The sequence below is a fragment of the Bicyclus anynana genome, chromosome 17 (genome assembly GCF_947172395.1).
Source record: "Bicyclus anynana chromosome 17, ilBicAnyn1.1, whole genome shotgun sequence".
NCBI lineage: Eukaryota > Metazoa > Arthropoda > Insecta > Lepidoptera > Nymphalidae > Bicyclus > Bicyclus anynana.
This window is the reverse complement of record NC_069099.1, coordinates 4,759,250-4,784,094: the sequence shown is the minus strand read 5'-3', so window position 1 is coordinate 4,784,094 and position 24,845 is coordinate 4,759,250. Positions and strand designations below refer to the sequence as shown.

Sequence of the window (24,845 nt, the reverse complement as noted above, 5' to 3'; positions counted from 1 at the left end):
GCTAAAAAAAAAACTCAGTAGGTGACCCAACCCAGGCACCTCTTGATATGAAGCCACATTGAAACAACGCCTCAATAGTTCAACGGTAAAGCAGCTGGACTCATCACCGGCGGGGAGGAGGTTCAATCCGTGCCCGCTGGACTATTGTCGTACCCACTCCTATTACAGTATTTACCGACTTGTTAAAGAGGTATGGGAATATTAGCCATATTGGTCATTGGTCACACCAAAGAACCAACTAGTCAACTATGGAAATAAATAATAAACACATGGAGCTAACAAAAGTTTTGACAAATGGTAGTTAGCGAGGAAGTCACCGCTTAGGTTTGTAAAACCGACCGGAGACCGCAGAAATTAAATGGTGTCAGCATTGCCCGGTATACGAGCACAATATACAAGAAGGTAAGCCGTATTACACTACTAAAAAATTAGGCAACTAATGCTTATTACTAACTTACGGACGCCCACGCGTTAGATTTTGTTTTTATTTGTTGTTTTGTTGTTTATGACTTTTTTCCGGATCAAATCCTACCTCCATTCAAAATTTCAGCCAAATCGGTTCAGTAGTTGAGACGTAAAGAAGTAAATAACATACTTACACACACAAACTTTTACCTTTATTGTGATAAACAGACGCCCGCAACTTCATCCGACCAGTCCTGTTGCTAAATCGGTTCTTAGCGGACGTCTACTAACTGTAAACTACCTCTCTGTCAAGTTTCATAGTCTAAGATCCCGTATTTAGGATATTCTTCACCTACTTCTCTATCGGATAAAAAGTGTTTTATATCAAGTTAAATATATAAATAAATATATTACCAAAGGGTTGCCTAAAAATTTCAAACAAAAATATGATTACCTATGATGATGTCCGGAATCCAGGTCTAATTTTTGCAGACAACCGTATAATATTATTAATGAATTAGTAGTACCAGTAACGATTTATCTGTAAAAAAATACTTTGTACAGTTTTACAGACAGACAGACAGACGGGGACGTGAACGTACATAAGTAAAACGATGGGTTTTTCTTCAATTAGGCTTAGTTTACAAGCACTTTTGAAACGTCAAGTAAAGTCATGATTTAATGGTGGTAATTACTCGCCTTGGTGCGACATGAACCCACAGTAAACTTGCTGTTTACCACCATTTTACAAGTTTACGCACATAATACGGACTTAATAATACTTAAATACACAGGGTGCTGGGGAGTAATTGCCATAATTTCCAGGTGTTGTTGACGAGTCCACTTAAAGGAACCGCATTGCATAACTTTTTGGTTTTGACTAAAAAACAAAGGTTTCAAATAATTACAACGACCCAAGTAACACGCCTTAATTTATCCTTGCATTTTAAAATATGTAATCGTAGTATTAAGACTGTCGATATCGACGAGATGATGCAACTGGCACTCCGCACTTCACTAGTAAGCTACTTCATGATATTTATCAATTAATAAGTTTGTTTAGATCATAACATAAGAAAGCAGTTTAGGAGGACACAATTTAAGATCTATTTACAAAAAACTATCCGTGTTAGAACACACGTTCTTTAGACATATTAAATTAATTTTCCATAAAGAATATAACCCTAGAGTTATGGGAAATACTTCCGAGCATCCTGTATAATACTTAGCCATGGTTGCTCGTTAGGAACGATCTAGCTTTAAATCCACCCGTTCTTAATGACTTTACTTATTTGCAATGATAATTTGCAGTTTTTAAGGCTAAGCACCTAGACGCTTAACCCAGAAACACCTAGCACTTGTTCATTTACCCGACGCAGGTCAGCCTTTCTAAAAAACTGAATTCGTTATTCGTTAGCCGTGTTTTATACTGGATTTTGACATATAAAACATTGGATTCTGACTGCGATTTATTTCTTAAAAGTATTTTTTTTTAATTATTTTGTTCTAATTTACTAGTTTGTAGTGACTTTATTATAATATTTTGCTTTCATATTCTTCAGAACTATTTGATTCTGGGTTAATCGGTTATAAAAATTTGGTCTACTAACCTTGCTTTCTGCATCGGTCGTGGGTGGGTTCAACTCCCACAAATATTTTTTTTGGCGGTAAGTCTTTGTCGATAGAGTGGTAAGTGTTAACTAGTCACATCCGATGACACCAGACTAGACCAGAAACAATGTAATAAAAAAAATAAACTGACCCGAGCTAGGAATCGAACCCAGGGCCTCTCTTCACAGCATCACCAATTTCATCATAAGAGGTCGTAAAAATTACACTTTGGAACTAATAACGTTGGATATAATAATGAGACGAAATAGCATTCCATGGATTCACCGTGCAGTCCATAGTGTGGCAGAGAGAAAACTTCGAGCAGATTCCCGGACTTGTGACCGATGAGTGTAGGGTTAAGGACGTCGTTGACAGTTAACTATCAATTACCTTCTCCGCTCATGTTGTTCTCCCTGCCCAGCCAAATTTGGTAACATCCTACTAGTGCAGCATTGGATACCCCTTCTAATATAGAACTGCTGCAGTTCTAGTGAGGCTAAGGTTTTCAAGCAAGTTATTGAGATATTTTGTTGGTAATCCTCTCGCATCTTCTTCTACGGCGTACAGACTAACCATATAGCAATTTTTAGTTAGTTTCTATGTTAGGTTTTAAGATTTATTAACTTTTATACTATGGTCTTTCAGAATGTATGGCACAGTAAGCTCTACAACTACTATAATATGTGCAGTTTATTTGTAAAAAAGGATAATGTTTGGTGATCTCGAAATGGCGTCATAATTACTCGTGTTTCTTAATGTAATTAAGAAAGAAAATAAAAAGAAGTTTTTTAACGTTGATTAGGGAATGATAAAGCAGACCCACCAAATACACAACAATAGCATTTTGTACCTTCTTTTAAGCCGTTACGCAAATCCACGCTAAATTATAAAAAAGGGGACGAAAAACCTCTGGAGTTTATTTGTACGGGCGGAATAAATCTCCGAGATTCATTTGTACAATTTCGTTTTTTCAGATTGCCGTAAATACGCGCTACAAATACAATATGAAACAAACGTTAGAAGTCTCATGAAGATTGATGGCGGTTCTGTTTTTAGGCATAAATATGAGGTGTATGGCCGTTTATTCTTTGGTGTGTGATTTTAATTGTTAATTAAGTAATCAATTTCATTGTAAATGATTTTATTCAACCAGAGTTTGGCAACTGATCAAAATTCAGGTACAATGAAAATTTTAGAAAAACGTTATTTAGATATATCAAAGCGTATATCATCAATCTAATCTATACTAATATAAGCTCAATAGTTTGTTTGTTTGATTGAACGCGCTTATCTCAGGAAATACTGATCTGATTTAAAAAATTCTTTTAGTGTTAGATAGCCCATTTATCGAGGAAGGATATAGGTTATATATTATCCCCGTATTTATAAAACTGCGCGGTGTCAGCTAGTATTGCAAATAAATGCAAAAGTTTTAATATATGTATGAATGAACATTTGTGTTATTAAATATTTTTCATTACGTAAAAATGGCCGTCAAACGTCGAAACAATGGTCTCTCGGTGTTGAGTCTGATCCTGTTTACCCTAGAGCTATTGAGGCGTCATTTGAAAAGTTGCCAAGAAAATTGCATTCGTCACAGAAGAAGCAGCATCGCAAGATGTTAGTAATTCTTATTTTAAATTTAAAAGAAGAACACTGAAAGAACAATTTAAAAAATAACACCATTAAACTCAGCGTAATGTGGCACCTAGAGTAATTGTAAGACGGCGCGAAGCTGACACAATAGCGCGCTGCCGACTTCATAATATGCTTCATTCATCGACTTCCCCGGAAGAACGGGCTTATTTCCCTTCCCCGGCATTTGTTCTCTTCCAGGAGATGTATTTTCGGATGCGACAATGTTTATCTCGAGTTACTGAAGCGACACACTGTTAATACGGATTTACAACACTTTTGTGTAGACAACTTTTTTTGACTAGTTAGATGGATATGTACTTTTGCCAGCTATAATTTACCTAGCTAGTAAATACACACATAAGATCCCAAATCAATTTGAGGTTCTGCAATTCAAAATGAACAAAATATGTTCTGACCGAATAAAAAAAAAATACTTTTGATTTATTCATTTTGGATTATTGTACAAGTAGTAGAAAATGTTTCCTAAAACACTTCAATGCTTGAAATTGTACAAAATCTGAGCAAGCGAGCTTGTAAAAGTAAGAAGTACTATCGTCATTCTTATTGCTGCCTCCAGTTGATTAATACAGCAGCAATTTGCATGACGTGTTCCTCACATTCCCTGTGAAGTTTTAAATAGAGGATGGCCCTTCAGTTAACATTAGAAGGATAATTTGCTATAAAAAACTCGTCCACTATAAATAAATCTGCCAGATTATAAAAGAAATCGCAGATTGAATATGTCTGCGATTTCTCAAGATCCAGTAATCCAAAGGGTACTCTAGCAATTGTACTATTTAATAACGAAGACTATATCTGAATTTTTTGTGCGAGAAACTCTACGTCCTTGTGTAATATGAGTTACAAATTGTTAGGGCTGGCGGTAATCTGTTTTTATTGTCGAGCATCTAATGGCATCATTTTTAAATGCCAACCTGTATAATTATATTTATATAATAAATATTAACACTTTCATTAGGGTTTGTACAAACATGACAGAGTTAAGGCCCAGTGTTTTCTCATTTGCTGCTATTATGTTGTACTATTTGTTGTGCTGTTATATATGTTTCTATTGAAAATCTATAAATTAGTTTTGTTATGTCTAAAATAACTAATCATATTTTTCAAAAGACTTTGTATTAATTTTTTTTAATGAAAAGACTTAAAACCTGCTACTAATGCCAACAAACTCAAACAATAATTTAACTGGAATCGTGGAGCGAGTTTATCAATTGCAAATTGCAAAACAAAGTAGACTATTTTACTAAGTTAAATAACTAGATATTAAAAAACTATTAATATCTAGTTATTTAACTTAGTAAAATAGTCTACTTTGTTGCAAAATTCGTCAACTATTTTTAAGTGCTGATGCATCAATTTAGAAGCGCAAAATATTAAAACAACTCTTATATATTTCTTTTTAATTTATTACGTATGTATTTCCGCGATTTGACTTTAGCGAACCTCAGTACAATTTGTTAGCGGGACTAGGTAGCGCGGATTGCAATGCTAAAATGTTTGACAAACTTGACGCCCGTGTGTATGTTGAGCTACGAAATTGTCAGGGGTGGCAGTAATCTGTTTTTATTGTCGCGCCCCTAATGACGTCATTTTTAAGTGCCAATCTGTATTATTATGTACAATAACGAATATTAAACATTCTACTTTGTGTCACACCTACGCACTGTTCGCGAAATGAAACATCAAGGAGATTTATTTATAAACATTAATATAATAAGAGAAAAAGGAATTAATACATTTTTATTTCATTTTATCCATATTATAAAGGTGAGGTTTTTGGGATAATCTCTGGATGTACTGAACCTATTTTCAAAAAATCTTTTAGTAATTTAACCCTTCGCATGCCAGCCATGTAACTTGCTATTGACTATAACTAAGGACTAAGGGCTATATTTTATTCCCTTATTTCCACGGGAATGGGTATTACTGACCCAATTTTACTAATAGACTTGGATAAAATATGTCACTTACAAACAATGTAGCTTCCTAGAAGCAGAAGAATTTTCAAAATCGGTTCAATTAATTCAATAAACTAATTTATTAATTTGAATTTAAAACCACATTCAAACTACTACGAGTCAACGTTACAAATCTTGTTAGAAATCGCCTAAAATAATTAAGCTCTCATAATAAAGTAAACTTCCTGAAACTTTCCGAAAACAAATGGCGGAGGAAATCGGCTAATACAGAGTGAAATACACTAAGACAACCGGCGCAGAACGTTCACAGCTTTACTGTTTAGCCATCTGTTTCCAAACTGAAACCTACTCACTTACTTCATTATCAATTCATGCGTACAATTTATTTATTTAGGGTGAAATTTTGAATTGGAGCAGTCGCTACTTCGGTAGGTTAATTATCTAGTCTAATATTATAAACAGAAAAGATTTGTATTTTTGTATGTAACTAAACTCAAAAACTCCTGGACCGATTTGGCAGAAAAATTAATAATAAAAAGTTACATTATCCGAAAGTAACACAGGCTATATTTTATTCAGGTATTCCCACAAGAATGGGATACCGCAAGATTCTGGTAGCGAAAAATAAAAACAAAATAGTATTCTCCGTGAAAAACCGATGTTTGACACGTCGGTTTTGTGAAATGACTTAAAAAACCTTACCTTATCTTCTCTTTCTTTAGGAAAATTCAAGAGTTTTGTTAGAGTGGAGACTAAAACCGCAGCTTCGTCAGACGTTGATTCTACAAGATACTAGAAATAGAATAGAACTAAAGTGTAAAAAAAGAAGATGAAGCTTCTTCTGGAACAGCTATGTTAGGAGTATCTGCGTGGTCGAATCAGAAATGAGGAGATCCGCAGAAGAACCAAACTCACCGACATAGCTCAACGAATTGCGAAGCTGAACTGGAAATGGGCGGGGTACATAGTTCGAAGAGTGTTGGTTGACCCCCCACCAGGTAGACTGACGAAATCAAGCGAGTCGATGCAGGTGCCTCAGTATCGTGATGTTTGGAAGTCCCTACAAAAGGCCAATGTCCAAAAGTGGACATCCATCGGCTGATATTATGATGATCACGACAGAGTAAAAATATGGCATAGTGGTGTTCTGATATTTAAACTACTTTTGGTTTTTGACTTGCCGAGGTGGTCTGGGTATCAGGCATTAAAACTGTGGCACTATTTTTGAAATTAATGTTTTCTTTCTTTCTTCTTTCTAAAAAGAAGTACTTCTTTCTTTCATTCTGCTTTTCTAATTAAAAAGCATTCAGCAGAGAACTTGCGACCATCCACTTAAAAATTACACCACTGCGCAAAAGAGACAATCCAAAAATTCAAATCATGCACGCGGCAACCTTTATCCCCTATTTTACCTAAAATGTCACCTTGTAACAGTTTCGCTCAGCTTATTTTGTGTAAAATAAAACGTTATTTAACCACGTTTCATGGTTAACTGAATTAGTTTGTTTCTCTATTTCAGCTAACACGATTTTCTACTCGACTTATTTAAAATAACGCAAATGTTTTGATTATACGCTACAGTTGCGGGTTCTCTATGTAGGAGTTTTATTCGCTCTTATTTTGAAAGGCTGTGTTATAATGGCCCAAGGGGCAGCTTATATGAATATTATTGTAATGAATTTTATTATTTCATAATCAAAATTGTACCTACTTTGAATTCATAATTCTGTAGAATTTGTTTGAAAGCTGTCGTTGATCTTGTGGATTAGTCACCTGTTTAACTTTTTTTATTATTGAGAAAGAATACAATAAGGAACTTAAGCTATCCTAATAACTATACAAATCATGCCTACGTGGAATGGTGGCGAGAATGGCTGCATTTCCGCGCTGGACAGCCAGGCTTCATCCTTTGCGCAAATTATGAGCCAGCCCTTCTGTCACCAATCGGACTTGTTTTACTTGAATTACAAGGTTAGATTTGAGTAACTCTGGATCGTCTAAATTCATAGGCATTTCACTATTTCAAAGCCTTGAATTGCTAAATAATCAGAGAGTGCTTAAGAACTATACGACAATGTGTCTCAGTCTCCTTTTTATCATCGTACAAGTACATCAAAATACCGCATGGGTTATACCCCGCTCCTTCATTTATCATGCCGTTCTAACAATTGTTTAGGTCAATCGTTACGTCCAAGGGTTCCAGCCCCGGGTTCTATTCTTGAATCGGTCAGTAACCCCCTGGGTTAGACCCCATACCTTGAAAAGAACTTTAAGCCGTCTATCCCCGTTAATAATTTAATTATCTTCTTCTTCTTTTTATCAGCCGATAGACGTCCACTGCTGGACATAGGCCTCTTGCATGGACCTCCGCACAACGGTCTCGAGACGCCAGCGTCCAGCGGACCCCTTGCCCCGCCGTTACCACGACACCAGAGCCGGGAATAGCGGTGCCACCGGGGACTAGGGGCTGTTGTGTATTGGCTTTATGCATAGGCTATTGCACATAAAATGATCACGCTGGGCATGCGGGTTGATCATTCAGAGGGCTGGATTTTTCCGCACCTGCCATTTATAAAATCCAGCCAGTTGAGAATGGTTATACCGCCATTAGTCGGTCGCCAGACCCTCGTCGGTCAATCTGCTGGGTGCACCACGAGCAGGTGAGGTTGGCAGTTGGGGAGGCTGACTGGTACTAGCCTCCCCCTTACACCCCTTTAATTATCACAATTATCACAAAATAAAAGATAAAATTAAAAAAAGCACAACTAATTACCAGGAGATAATAACAATCGATTGGTATCTGTTCGGCCACCTGTCACTATCACTTTGGACCCCCCACTCCTTCATTTTTAATGCCGTGAATCATTGTTCACGTCAATCGTTACGTCCAAGGGGTTCAGTCCTGGGTTCTATTCTTGAATCGGTCAGTAACTCCAGGGTTAGAAAAGAAGTTTAAGCCGTCAATCCCCGTTAATAATTTATGATTATCATAGAATAAAAGATAAAATGCCAAAGAAAACACTACTAATTACCAGGAGATAATAACAAACGATAGGTATTCAGACATCTGCTCGGCCTGTCACCATAACTTCGATCCCTCGCTCCTTCATTTATCAAGCCGTGAACCATTTGTTCCTTCCGACGACTCACCTGTCAGAATGCGGACCATCTGTTGTTAGCGGTTATCTCGAGTTGAGATGGAAAAGCTTGATACTAACTTTCGTGATATAATTATTATTATAACTAAATGTTTCCAAGTTTTCAACTGTAAAATGACAACGTCTTCATTTATTGTGTTTTACAAAGAAGGCCTTTTGAAATTTAGGACCCTTAGCAATCTTTGTTTAAATTTATCAATGAAATACATTTACAGACTAGACAACGTTGCTTTAGAACGAATAAAATTAAAGGGTTAGTTTGACTATATTATTCGAATAAAAGCGATTGTTTGATTTTGGGCATCGCTTAAAACAGCGAAATTATACCTATTTTTATATTTTACTCCAGTTTACTGGGTACGTTTCTACTTTTTTATTTCCCGAGCCTTTTAACCTTTGGTAATACAGATACTTAGCGTATGTTATGTTAGCCTGTAAATAGCTTACGATTTTTTTTCAGCCTTTCTCTCAATAGTTTTTTATGTTATGACTAGCTGACGTCGCGCGGTTTCATCCGCGTGGTTCCCATTTCCGTTAGAATATAGGAATAATAAATAGCCTATAGCCTTCCTCAATAAATGGGCTATCTAACACTGAAAGAATTTTTCAAATCGGTTTAGTAGTTTTAGAGATACAATACAAACGAACAAACAACGGCCTCCGTGGCGCAGTGGTATGTGCGGTGTATTAACAAGACGGAGGTCCTGGGTTCGATTCTCAGCTGGGCCGTTTGGGTTTTCTTAATTGGTTCATGTCTGGCTGTTAGAAGGCTTCGGTCGTGGCTAGTTACCACCCTACCGACAAATACGTACCGCCAAGCGATCAGGGGTTCCAGAGGTGTTGATTTTCGTTACTCCGAACAAGTTATCCCGCTTCCATCTTAAATTACATCATCACTTACCATCAGATTGACAGAAGTCAAGGGCAAGTGGTAAAGAAGATAAAAAAAATTCAATCAAATTTATCTCTTTATGATATTAGTACCTACAGAAAATTAAGGAATAAAATTACACGTGTCTCAAACTGTGAAGGAAAACATCGTGAGGAAACCTGCATACCAGAGAATTTTCTTAATTCTCTGCGTGTGAAGTCTACCAATCCGCATTGGGCCAGCATGGTGGACTATTGGCCTAACCCCTCTTATTCTGAGAAGAGACTCGAGTTCAGCAGTGAGCCGAATATGGGTTGATAACGACAGAAAATTAAATTAAAGGTAACAATACTTACTGTTTGATATTACTACTAAAACTTGCGTGAGACATAAGAATCATGAAGCCATACGGTTGCCATGTCTTTCTGTAAGCTAATTAACTTTTACTGTACCGACTATTGTATTCTATGTATTATAATCTCAGACCAATTATAGAAGGACCTGTATCGTACTCATACTCACGAACAAAATTGTCTGTCATTTTCTGAAGAAAACGAGCTTACATTTGGTATATATCTTATACTAAACTAGAAGTTTTTGCCCGTTTTTTACACAATTCAATTACACAAAAAGGTATTTTTACGGAGCTCTTTAACCGACGAACACGATTACAACTATTTAACATCGATACTATAGAGACAGTTTTTATAATCGCATTAGATCGTTGATCATATACTTTGACAGAAAAGTAACGTCTAGCGAGGCAGGTCCTATACAATAATTGGTCTGAGATTATAATACATAGTTAGAATTTTACGTTGACGCCTTGCACACATTTGACCTACTTGTGTTGTTATTAGTCTTAAATGCATTATAAGGCAAGATTAAATTTTCACTAAAATATCAAATTCAGTCTTAAGTTTGATATTTTTTTGACAGTGGCGCAGTGGTATGCGCGGTGGATGCACATGACGGAGGTCCTGGGTTCGATCCCCGGCTGGGCTGATTGAGGTTTTCTTAATTGGTCCAGGTCTGTCTGGTGGGAGGCTTTGGCCATGGTTACCACCCTACCGACAAAGACGTATCACCAAGCGATTTAGCGTTCCGGTACGATGTCGTGCAGAAACCGAAAGGAGTGTGGATTTCATCCTCTTCCTTACAAGTTAGCCCGCTCCCATCTTAGATTACATCATCATTTACTATCAGGTGAGATTGTAGTCAAGGGCTAACTTGTGAAGAATACGAAAAAAAATACATTGAGACAGTATCAAAAGAAATAATATTAAAACATTTGTTTTAAATGGTATTTTTAAAGATCCATCCTTTCAGCATCATTCATCATTATCAACCCATATTCGGCTTACTGCTGAGCTCGAGTCTCCTCTCAGAATGAGAGGGGTTATGCCAATAGTCCACCACGCTGGCCCAATGCGGATTGGCAGACTTCACACACGCAGAGAAATAAGAAAATTTTCTGGTATGCAAGTTTCCTCGCGATGTTTCCCTCCACCGAATTGGAGGCAGAGGTTATATCAACTAGGTTATCACTCAACCCAGCATCATTATCTGTTTTTTTTATGATTTAATAGACTAAAACTGAGCCAGTATGTTTAAAATAAACTCTGCTGTAAAACAAACAACTGAGTTTATTAGAGTTGTGTTTTACGTAAATTACTCAGGGGATGTTTAATAAAACAATCAAATGCCGTCATAAAAACCATCAATATATTTACACTGTTATTTACATATTTACACAACGCCAACTAAAGTTTACATTCTATAATATAATTGATTTGTTTTATTTACACAGCGAAACAATATTTTAAATACACAATCAAATTTTAAATCCTTAAAACTACAGCAGTGCTTAAATTCTTGATAATAATTAATTTACTTATAACATTGAATACAAAACACGCCCGACGCTTACATAACGTATAGAAATGACTGCTTAATGAGCTATAAAAGTTGTGATAAAAGAAATTGCGCCCATTTAAGAGTTCATTTATTTAGATAATAATGATATAACTGTAAAATTATAATAATTATTAAAAATAACTGTTCTAATACATAAATTTCTATTTAACTATTTTATATAACAACAAACATATAATATGGACATTTAAAAAAATACATTAAACGCCTAAAATGAATATTAACATATACATTGATCGGCATAAAACTGAACATTGTAGTATAAATATGACGTACATTTTTGATGAAAATATAATAAAAAAATGTCTACACAATATATAATCACAGTAATATATTTACTGATCTGTCTTTTAACTTTAGCTCGATTGCTTAAAATAATTTAAATTTACCGAATTATATCATTCACTTTTTGACATACCTTGTGTAGGTAAAAAAAAAGGGAAGGAAGGAGGCATAAAGTAGTCTTTAAAATAACGCCCAGCTACCCATAACATGAAATACAATCAACTCGATTTATATAAGTAAGTAAATATATATAGGAGTCCCGATCAAACTCAAATAAAGCTGAGATTTGTCGATCGGCACAAGCCGGTAACAAGTTTTTTTAAGGTTTCTGATTGAAGTTATCAATCAACCAACCATTTCAAATGTAGCAATAACAATATCATATTTCAATAACAATTCCACATTACTCGAACCCAGCAATAACAAAAATCTTGATCGCACATTTTATCTCGGATCTCTACCACTCAACATTTGCAAAGGGTACTCAACTTTGACGGTTACTTAACTAAAAAAAATTAACCCAGAGAAACTTGTCATCACTGGCAAAGTGGAAGGAAAGCGACCTCGGGGACGCAGCCCGATGCGTTGGTCAGATCAAATCCGCACCACTCTAGATACAAAAATACACGAAGTTCTACAAGTCGCGAAAAGCCGAGCCGCATGGCGCGACATCGTGCGGGAAAAAGTCGTGAATGTGTGATAGGGGTCACGACCCTCAGTAATGAGGAACACGACGCGGAGAGAGAGAACTAAAAAAAAACACTACATCTCGAACAATTCGCAAGTATTTATTCAAACAACAAAAGAAATCTCCATAAAGTTTGCCACTATCATAATTCATACTACCCTCGATCGTTAGTCAAAGTCGCCAGCATGAAGTTTCAACATTAGTAATCAGCAAAGAAAATATTATCGCGTCCTCACTTGAAACTTCCTTTTGTTTTCATCCTAATTAGTTTATTCAATCACGCTAATTAATAAAATTATAAGATATCTGGTATATTCAATATAAATTAGTATTCATTGTGTTCAATTCAATAGGGTAAATTGCGAGTAAATTTATTTTTATTTATTAATAATAATTATTGGTGATAATTGCCTTGTTCACAAAAACAGTATAATTATTATCTCTGCAATAAATATAAGGAAAATCACATGTAACCTAAAAATGACTAGATTGAATAAGATGGAATTTGGTATAATGCAGATCTTTCTTTCTGTTATTTGTTTCTAGACATTTCTAATTGTAAATATTCAAATTGTCAGAAAACCTAACATTGATTTTGATGATATATATTTTCATTAGTAATTTACAATGATGTTAGAAGAAAAGGAGGTAGATAGGTTACCTAAACCACATTCGATGTTTACAACTGGCACGCTACGGAACCACAAACATGTTTCAGCGGCGTTGTCAACGGCGCCATGACAGTGCGGCGACTGAGTTCAGGTTTGCTAATAAGCATAGTTTTAACGTGCCACTTGCGGTTCGCGTATAACGTATCTACCTCTTTTTTTTCGAACATCATTGAGCAATTTCATTCAAAATACCTACCTATTAGCTTTGTTTTATTCAAAAAAAAAAACTAAAACTGAACGGAACTATCGGAAAAAAATGTTAAAAAAAAACCTTGCGCATATAACCACAGGAATTATCTAACCTATCCACGAGTATATACAATGTATGTTTCTATATTTACCTATAAAAAATATGTAAAAAGTCATAAATTCTATCTTCATTCAGTGTTGCCCTTTAAATTGCAATGTTCAGAGGCGGGTGGTTATATTAAATTTTTACATCCCCTTTTATATTCATCCGACTCCGAACATAATTAAAAAGATAATGAAATATTTCATAACAAAAATTTAGAGCATCTGCGCTTAGTAAATGAATTTTAATTTTTTTGATAATATTATTTTTAAAAGAATAGAAATTAGTAATTTTACCAAGACAAGGTAATGTTAAATGGCAGTTTAAACGCCGTAAACGAGTGTTAGCTTTAACTATGAAAATATTACTTGACTCTAAATGAACTGAACCACTCTAGTAAACAATTATGCAACGGCTAAGGGTGCAAATCGTCTCAATCATATAATAAATGATAATCATAATATAAAACTACGGGCGGCTTAGGATCGTAATGTTTGTATGTCCCTACAAAAGGCCCATGTCCTGCAATGGACCGGATCGGCTTTTAAAATGATGATAATAATAATATAACACCGCAAAAACCTGCTAATGAGTTTCTAGTATTCGAAATGCTCCAGAAAACTGTTAATTGCAATAAGAACAATACTGTCAATATGTGTGTAACAGTATTTTCTATAAAGAAAAAAAAATCAAATGTTATGCTTAGAAAAAAAGTCCTTTAATTCCCTAAAAAACTTATATATTTCTAATTTTAAAAATAACTTTAACACTGCACGTTTAAATTAATACGATAAATCAATCTGTAAAATTAAAACTATACCTTTATTAGAACACTTGCTTCCTAAATAATATTTAACCAAATCATATTAAAACTACGTTCACTGATCATTAATTACTTAATAAAATATAACATAATTAACACTTTCATCATAACATTAAATTTAAACTACACAACAATGAAAATAAAAAAGAGTAAAATTAGCACTCTCATTTTTAAAATCATTATTTAATAATGATTCTTGTAATCTATGTAACTATAGTTTACAGGCTCGAGATCAATTAGTTCTATACGATACAATTTACAACTTTATAAAGTTTAATTTTGATTCCGTTAAGCAAAATAGTTTACAATACTTCAGTTTACTCAGTTAACAATATGGTCCGTGAAAACTGATACACCAAAACATTTATGGCCTCCAGGAAACCGTTGGTATAATTATTCGTAATAATAATTTATACGCATTTTACGGCTAAAATCTGATGGCTTACTAATACAAGACAAAATGTAAAAGTGATTATATTTAAAAAGTTGATCATGCTTAAAATTCTGCCGACTTTTGTACTAAACATAAAAAATAATAAAAAAATAAGAAATTAAACATTAAAAAGGGAGTATAAATGACTTGTTTTCATACTAAAGAAAATCCCTTTTTAAATTTTTGAACTTCTTTTGAGGATCAGTCAAAAAAGATTAGAACAGAATATCACATTGATTCTTATTTCAGCATGCGTATACTGGTACTACTAAGGGGGAATGTATTCTGATAATAAATTGGAATCAGATTATAATACACATTATCATAGTATAAAACACAACAATAGGCAATTATTTTAAAATTAATGGAAAAAATATTTCTTACCTTTTATTTACTTCAACCCTTACAAATTTCTAAACGTTTCACCACAGATTTCAGCTGTAAAACACGACGACTAAACTGTACCTATAGAAACTTCTACATATCAGTCTGCAGTGTAAAATTTATTCTAATTATATTGACTTAGTGTTTATATTACTATGTTGGTTCTTTGTCAGTGTTACTGTGGTCTCCATTCAGTTTCACCCTCAAAGCAGTGTTTGCTGATAAGCCGGTTGTGGTAAAATCTTCATCTATTGAGTTCAGTTGGGAATAAACCGTTCTTGGGAAAGGCGTTAGCTGCTTACGCCTTTTTGATCTGAACTGAAATAAAAGAAACTTATAAGCGGAAGCGATAGTATAAGGAAAATAGTTAAAGGAAAATTACGTTGATTAGATTTGCAAAGTTTTTTAAGAGAAAGCCAATAAAAGATTTTCTTCCTGGTTTGCTAAATACTTTTCTTGATGTCAAGAGGGTGGAAAAATAGTGAATTGAAACGATTGTAACGAAATAACAACTGTTGTATAAAGTGTATAAGCCAAAACAAAATTAGTATTACTGTATGTCTATTTATAACGAATATGAAATGAGGTAAAAATATAAAGATTACTATTTTATGCAACAACATGTCTTTCGTCGGCTTTTGCCTTATTCAATAGTCCAGTACTTAGTAGAAGGTATGCGGATCAGGATGTTTTATGTTTAAATCTTTCGGGATAAAAAAAAACACTGAGAATAACTTTCTTCTGAGCTATTTTCAGTAAAAATTATCAGACCGGAGATGGTAAATCGATGATGTTAAACTCCGTACCTCGAAGAGCATCTTAAACTGTCGATCCCTTAACTGATCATCTGATAACTGTTACTAAAAGTTAAACACTATCTCCTTAAGTCTGCCAACCCGTATTGAAGCAGTCTTGTGGGCTGAAGTAGCCCTGCAGTAGGCCGTTTTAATAGGCCGATATATGTCATCATAGAAAAAATCGTGTAGGAAAACATTTTTTTTTTTCTTAAAAGAATTTTTGCCATATACTTTAGTTATATCTGTGACAATGTGTGATGAGTGGTTACGACAATGGTAGCGTACCGGGAATACCCCTCGGTCTCTTTACCGTTGAGCTATTGAGGTTACAGTTGTTTGACAGCGATGAGTTGTAATGGCAGGCGTCTTCAGGTTTAAGTATTCTTTGTTTAAGTCATACAAGTGCTGACCCACTGATCCGCATCGTACGGATCAAAATTAAAGGATTTTATCTACCGTAAAATTTAAAATCCGTTTGATGCGGTAAATCCTGTACGTACTCGTACGACGGATATGTGAATGCCAACGTTTGACCTCCTAAAACTGATCAGAATTTATAGTTCTCGCAATAACTAAAGTCCAAATGAGTATGACCTGACTGATGTCGCAAGATGAAGAATAATTAAGTGTGACTGAAATGGTGACATTCGCTCAGTGAACCTACTCCAATTTTGTTTTGAGTGCGCCTTTATACCGTATTAAAATTGACGATTAGGTATAAAGCTTTTCAGACGACAAAAAGAAATAACACAGAGGTTTTATGCTGAGCGTAAATAAAACTGAGGAATAATTTCGACCCCCGGCGTAAGTATCAAAATGGTTTATTGCGAGACAAAAAAGTCGTTTTACAAGTAAGGCTAGGTTCACACGGCATTTTCCTGCAATTATTTTTATTACAGCATACGACTTAACGTGTAAATAGAGTCATATACGTTGTACATAGAACCGTTTACACAATACTAATAGATACATCATAAAAAACGTTTACAAATATATACGTTTAAATGAATACTCAGTGGACTTTTGAAGTAAAGCGTATTCCGTTTGCATAAAGTTAAATTCGGTGTCTTTCACTCTGCATGACGTCACGTTTTTTTAACGAATAGTTAATGTATTCATTGTTTTTAAGTTTACAATAACATTATCAAATATTTTAGTAATTCTAAATTTATAGGGTGTATCGAAAACCTGCAGATTTGTTGACGTCGAAACAGTTTAAAAAGTTACCACTAAACGGGGATCCATCATAGACGTCTACGTTTTGTGAAAACACCACAACATAAAAAAAAACAAATAACAAGACAGAAAGAAGTATAGCACAGAAGTAGGATACATGTGATAGAGAGATGAAATACATTGAGTGATAGAATTAATGAAAATCATAAACAATAAGGGAAACAACACGTTACCCTGAGGTACTCCTGCCGTAACATCACACCAAGATGAAAAGGACTCATCAGTCCGTATGCGCTGTCGACGTTCATTGAGGTAACTCTTAATATTTAATATTTAATACGAGTGACAACCTATCGTTTTGTAAACCCGGCTGAAGGCGGCAGAACAATGCCATGTGAACCCAGCCTAAGGTGGTGTATCGCAATTCACAATTTGTGTCAATAAAACATACCAAAACAGATACTCGCAGTTTCATTAAAATTTATGTATAAAGTGAGACCTTGCTAATTTTATAAAAGCTGATTTTTTTTAACGCATGTTTCTATCACTACCTACTAGATTATATAACGATAGTCAACTATAGACTTTAGATCATGATAGTTGTGACACCAAGTAACAAAAAATCTCAAAGCGTATTTATTTACCTTAATTTATCTTAGCTTAATTTATCTTAGTTGCCACATGCCTAACTTCATAGCGACAAGATTTTGTAACACATTTCAAAATCATGTCCTGTCCATTTAATCACAGAAATCTGCACCACGTATTTGCAACTACATAGCTGTTCATGCACTTCAAAGATCTGACCTGCTCTTTCAGTTCCCTTTTCCTAATACTTACAATGCAGGTATTCTCGAATCAAGAGTGAATACCATCTAGGCAAGAGCATTCTACAATAGCCTTCTACATCTCTATATTAGTACTTTACTACATCTACATAAAGCCGGTATGCATTTCATTATTATATGAATTTCAGGAAATACTCTATCTCGGCTTAATGTGAAATTAATTTTCCCCTGGACTTCATTTCCATGCATCATACTTTACACCAATGTCCGTCCGATTAATTAAATAAAATATGCATTGTATTTTATTATTTGTTGCTTTAAAATGTAATAAGGGTACCTACGTTTTGAAATTCACCACCCTATATGACTGATAGTAATACTCGTAATTATGAATAAGATTAATTCAATCTTCGTTAATGTTATTAAAATAGGAGACACTTGGTGTTACTCAGGTCAAACAATCACTACACTTAGTAATTTATGTAGGTACCAAAATATAGTAGGAGAGCCCGGGCTGCTAAATTTGCAGTTACTACAGCGTCATTGGAATAGATTAGATGAAAGAAAGAACTGATGAAAAAAAACTAGGTTGGGAAAAAAACTACAGACTAAAATTTTATTACTTTGGCTTACTGAAATAATTAGAAAACATTATTCAGCAGATTATTTCATTCAACAAATAAATAGAAATATAAGGTTTTATTTTGTAACTTTGTAACCTTCCCATTCCATTAAGATACGCTCAAATCGTCAGATTTTCGAAATGGACACTTTTTAGATATCAACTCACCTATCTTATTTTAATCTGACGTGCTGGTTGAATATTTCTGAAGTTAGTTATTTTTTGGTTGCGATAATCGCGCCCACCAATAATATGGGCTAATACTTGGTGGAAGTACTGAACAACATGCAAGGTATACTCTCTTATGTTCATCTGCAGCGCTCGAGTAACTGCAAAAATTGTCTCTTCGGCTCCCCTACAATAGTTTTCCGGCTATTGCCTGTTACGATTCTTCTCAAATTTTCCGAAAATATCTGTAGGAGTTATTTTTAGATTTGGATTTGATAGCTCCATTTTACTCTGGTATGGAGCCGGATTCAAAACAGAGAGACATAGATTGAAACTTTTCCCATTTGATTATTGGTAAATGTCCTATACGTCTAAAATTTATTTAATAACAATCCCAACACACCTACTTCACAAATTCACATTTCCATTAGAACAAAATTACGCAATTACGCTACAATTCGCAGTTTTCACGCACTCTGTACATTCCTTTGGATTTTCTGGTAGGGCGACATCCCTAAAAGGGAACTTTCCTCATACATTAACTTGGCTATCTTTTCCACGTCCTTGCACAATAAAGGCTCGCCCTAAGTACTATCATAGAGACAGCTATAACCAGAACTGTCGGGCTCGCACTCAGCAGTATCAATAAATCACGATCCAAGATATTCTCGTCCGTTCCGTTATCGACAAGATTTGACATATTTTGGTCAACCAACTAAAGATAATCTGTTTTGTAAGCAATACTATGATTTACTTGTAGTCATTATTGGAGTATTTTAAAGGCCCACTGCTAGGCCAGACCCCCATTCTCATGGGAAACGGAATATGGGCCATAGACCCAATATGCGGCTTCAATGTGGGTAAGCGGGTTTAGGGTGATAATGTTAATTTAACCCATTATCAGATGTTAAATAAAATGACCGGGACCGACGCACGCGGATACTCGTATAACACCACCAATTTCCCAACTCCAGTCTGAATTTTGTAACCGAATATTTCTTAGAAGTAAGGAAATAAAATAAAGTAGGTATAGGAAAATATTTCTTAGAAATAAGGAAATACACACATTTCGACCAACAAGGGTGAAATGGCAGGCTACAGCTAAAGACGGAAGGTGGAAATCACTTTTCTTTACATTTTGGGGACCATATAATATAAAAACATGAAAAATTCAACTCTATTTTGGAAATGAAATTTATATTTAAGATTATGTATTAGTTTTACATGGTGTTAAATAAAGCTTTACTACTATTATTGTTAAATTCAAATATATAACTGCAAACTTACCCTAACTACAATGAGAAGGACGGATATCACCAAAAGTGTCGCGCCCGCACTCAGCAGTATCAATAAATCACGGTCCCACACATTCTGCGGGTCGGTTGCGTTGTCGACAAAAAATGAGGCCGTCATACGCGTGCCGATGTTGTCTGCGATACGCCGCTTGCCGGCCGACGAGCCGTTTAGACAACCTCCTGCAAAGTAATAAAGGCTTTAAAAAAGTACCAACGTTCCCCTTCACCTTAACCCTCCTCAGCGCCGGCCTGAAGTCAATTTCTTTGCTTTTGCTTCTAATAATATGCTTCTAATAATATGCAGATACCTATACCAAATTATGATTTTAAAGTAAAGATGGAACGCGAAGATCTTGACCAAACTCTGGGGTGACCAATTGAAAATCACGCACAGTACCGTCTGCGGTTGACTAGGATTATCATTTAGGCGCTCCCTAGGATTTGGTGCCTGGAGCGACTGCTCCGTTCGCCGTATGGACGGGCCGTTCAAAAAGCCACTCAGATAGCGACAGCATCCCACGCCCAACCCCCGAAGGGGTTGAGTGAACGATCATCAAAGACTGATGCCCACCAACCGATCATCGTCCGTCTCACGCTCAGGACATCGCGCCACATCTCATCAACATGGCTGATAAGGTCTCACATGTTGTGTGAGTCTCGTGAAGAGCTTACTATAGAAATGATCCTATGAAGTGAGGTCTTCCGTATGGAAGGGCCGGCCCTGACCCTCCTCACAATGTTACAAGCCCGTCACACCCTGCACGAATGGCACAGGAAGCAGGCAGTGACGTCATGTGGCCACGTCAGTAGTCTTGCCGCATATAATATGCACTTAGTCCTGTCCTGTCCTCTCAATATTGGTTTTGAGAACGAGCGAATGGCGTGGCGATTAATTGCGCGAGTAAAGCAGTGAATGTGGGCAGACAAAGAAACATCGCAGTTACTATCTGGCAAGTTCGTAGGTAACACTTTCATAAAATGCGGGCGACAGGGGGAAAGACTGCGCGGGTGTGAAATCGTGCGTGCGGGGAAGTGACGTGCGTCAGTCGCGGGTTTTTCATTCATCGCTACACGCCCTCCGGCCCGCGCGTAACATCGGAAGTGTTACGAACGAAGTTGCCAAGATATAGCGACGCAAATGTCAATATTATAATGTAATCTGTATTTAACTATAAAGGGCGAAATGGAAAGTGTGTGTTGACAGCCTATATACACGTCACTCATTGACAGCCTATTTAAAAACCAACTTTTTCGTTACAAAACAAAATACGCAGCGGAGTCATCTAGACGAAACCTAAGTACAGTCTCATAAGTTTTCTCCGTTTTGACGTGAACAAGTCTTTAAAAATTGATTTCTTAATACGAGACTATTCAACAAACGAATGATTACAGAATGGTGCAGCTCATAATAATATTTCACCTCTTTCTAAAATTTAATCAAGAAGCGCAAGATGTGACGTCATACATCAAACATCTTCAGTGTGACATCAAGTCTTACATACATTCACGTGGTATCTGTGAATGTGTGTAAGACCTGATGTGACAGTGTATATGTAGGCAACAGATTAAAATAATTATAACATTTGCGTATTTCATATTTCGAATATTACGTTTTAGAAGATACAATTTTAATACTACTCTGTGTTATTTGAGCAATCAATGTCAGCTATAATTTAATTTTGTCGTTACCAACTGACTAATAATACGGCATCAACCCATATTCGGCTCACTGCTGAGCTCGAGTCTCCTCTCAGAATGAGAGGGGTTAGGCCAGTAGTCCACCTCGCTGGCCCAATGCGGATTGGCAGACTTCACACACGCAGAGAGTTAAGATAATTCTCTGATATGCAGGTTTCCTCACGATGTTTTCCTTCACCGATTGAGACACGTGATATTTAATTTCTTAAAATGCACACAACTGAAAAGTTGGAGGTGCATGCCCCGGACCGGATTCGAACCCACACCCTCCGGAATCGGAGGCAGAGGTCATATCCACTGGGCTGTCACAGCTCAGTGACTAATAATACTAGAGATTAATTCGAGTAACATTTTGGTCGTTATTTCCATACAAATCACAGCTAAGGCTCTTACTAATTATGTTTTCCTTTGAGATGTAAATATTCCCATAGTCCGTGTCATTAAATAGCAAACCTTTAATTTTTATGAAGTATTACAATATTCAGTTTGTGCTGCTAAGTAACCATTAATTTCATGTTCGGATTGTATTATATAGAAAAACGAATTACTCTTGATTCTTCATAAATTCTTTCTCAATTATTTAAATATAAAAATGTTAAAGGAAAACAAACTTTTCCGTTTAATTTTTCACTGTAATTCATATTTTGTTACAAGTGTGGCGCACTTGTAACATACATAACAATATTTTATTAAAAATAATTTCGAATTGGGCTTCTTTATTTATAATTTTTGTTTTCTATAATTTTATTTTGTATTCTATTTATTTATTGTAATTTAATTTTGTTTCTTTTTCGTAATAATTTTACACTGCTTTCTCTATTTAATTTATATTATTAAAAATATTAGGTTTATAACCTTCTTCTAAGTTTCTTCGTTTTGTTCTTCCCTCAATAGGATCCGGCAGAATATCAGCGTTGTAGGCACTGTTGTACCCACAACATTCTAGCTGAGTCGGATCCATTTTATTGGCACAACACATTTAATTCTATATTATTTATATATTTATAGTTATAAGTATCACGATGTGTATTAGTTTTAAGTTTTCAATGTGTTGTGTTAACAAATAAAGTGTTTTCTATTCTATTCTATTCTTTTCTTAATAGTACTTTAGGTCTAACTCTAACAAATTTCGAGTATATATCGTACGTCGTGTTGTCTTTGCACATACTTGTCTACTACTTTTTCTTATATTTTCTTTGTTATTGTTTTTATTATGTGCAAAAGATATATATATAAATAAATAATCCGAAAAAATCTATCCCAAATGTTTAGTCATTTAGTTTTTTCGTAGTTAAGGACAGCCGTTCAAAAAAAAGTACTTTAACAAATTAAACTGAGAGCGCAATTTAAAACACAATTACGCGAACTAAGTGGGTGTTCTGTCAACCAAAATGTACTTGTTAATTGTCTCTACGAGCTCACTTGTACCTATTGTTAAAAAATACTTCAAGAGTAATTATGGGGCAATTTGCGGTTTTGAAGCGTTCACCCTGCCCATTAAGGGCGTCTTTATTTAAAAATTATATGGCTGTAATTCAGGTACTGCCATTTTGGTCCAGTGAATATCATAAGTGGCTTTGATTCACAAGGTACTAGGTTCGAGCCCTGTGTCGGGCTTTGACATACTAAGCTTTTTATTCTTTACAAGTTAGCCCTTTTAATAAACCTTTAAATAAACATCTGATACTGGTCGATTAAAAACATTATCACCTGCCCGCCCGTCAACTCACATTGGAGCAGCATGTTGTGCCTAAGCCTGGTAAGGCCTGTTTCTATAGGCCGTCAAAAGGCTGATTTTAAGTCTTGGACATAAACAGTTATAAGAACGATGACTTTTCTGAATAATAGGGACGATAACAGTTTTTTAAATTGTATTTAAATTAAGAATATGTAATTGCAGAAGTATTCATTCATCATTCAATTAAATTTTGTAGAAGTATTAATTTATTCATTCAATCCATACTTTGGGAGCTACAGGGATTTATAGGGTCAATTTTGACGTTGCCATGGATCGAACTGTCCATATTAAATGTCACGAATATAATCTTATATTTATAAATATCCAGACAATCTTAGTTTTTGTGTATTAATTAGTCAATATTAACCTTATTTACCCAAATGTCTCATAAAAATCAATATATTGAAACCTTGTAATCATTCCAATTACTTATCCATATTCAAACTACGAGAGGCGATAACTTAGCTGAGACCTGTGAAGTGTACAATGCAATGTGATATGATAATAATGGCCTATTGGTTGTATCCATAACACAACTTATAACTAATAATAAAAGGCTTCCCACGCTCCCTTGTTTTGAATGACCTGGTCTGCCAAATATAGGTCAATTGTCCGAACTATTTATTCATCATATCAGCAAGCATTATATTACTTTAGGAAAAGAGTAGTCTGAGACGGATATGACGTCGCCCGATCTCATGTTGGCTCGTGCCGTAAAGAGTGGGAGTTAGAGAGTGGGAGCGATCGGGCGGAAACAGCTGGTGATGTAAGGCGCTTGCCATATGGTCGGCTTGAGTGGTCTCGTGGCGTTCGACCCATCTACAATTCTTGTGTAATCCTTTAAAGATTACTTTGGATAGGCGTGGTGAATAACTTGAGCAGTAAAGGTGAGTGTTGGTTAGTCCACAGGGATGCCTTAAACCTGCACCCAGAGTCACAAGCTCTGGGACTGCTCGATGCACTCTATGCCATTCAAGCATTTGTTTTAGACCTAGACTATTCTCATACATAATTTGCATTAAAACCTTTGGATAAAATACACTGCTCTTTGTTTGGAAAGTGTGATAAAATATTTTTTTTTACTATTATAGCACAGTTAGAGCTCTGGGTTCTTAGTTTTTGAGACAAAAAAAGTTAAGGATCTACTATCTATTATTGTGTATATTACTTACCCACATCTCTATCACAATGGCAACAGTCAGTCGATTGATTAGTACTTAAATATAACGAAACCATGCTCTCTGTACAACACGGCAAGCATTTGTGGTTCACTCTGAAAGAAAAAAGTAATTTTACTAAAAGAGTAAAAGATTTGGATGAAAACGCTAAAACCCTCCTTTTGAAGTAAACACAAAATGAAAATCCCGTTTCAAAGGGAACAATGATATCAGATATAACGAAAATGTGTCAATGATTTAAAATGTTATGA

The 24,845-nt window shown here is 35.3% G+C and overlaps 1 protein-coding gene and 1 non-coding gene across 2 annotated transcripts in view; both read right to left on the bottom strand.

Moving 5' to 3' along the window:
- Positions 1-11,326: 11,326 nt before the first annotated feature.
- LOC112052316 (furin-like protease 2) overlaps positions 11,327-24,845 on the bottom strand; it is a 60,719-nt gene continuing 47,200 nt past the window's right edge. Inside the window, exons 10-12 of the mRNA XM_024091335.2 lie at positions 24,589-24,689; positions 19,973-20,160; positions 11,327-15,452 (exon numbers count right to left, since the gene is read on the bottom strand). Coding sequence (XP_023947103.2) covers positions 15,288-15,452; positions 19,973-20,160; positions 24,589-24,689 — 454 coding nt within the window. The 3' untranslated portion in view covers positions 11,327-15,287. The remainder of the gene's footprint in view (positions 15,453-19,972; positions 20,161-24,588; positions 24,690-24,845) is intronic.
- On the bottom strand, positions 20,474-20,682 carry LOC112052318 (small nucleolar RNA U3). The gene has a single exon (XR_002887299.1). It is a non-coding gene; the product is annotated as a small nucleolar RNA U3 (small nucleolar RNA).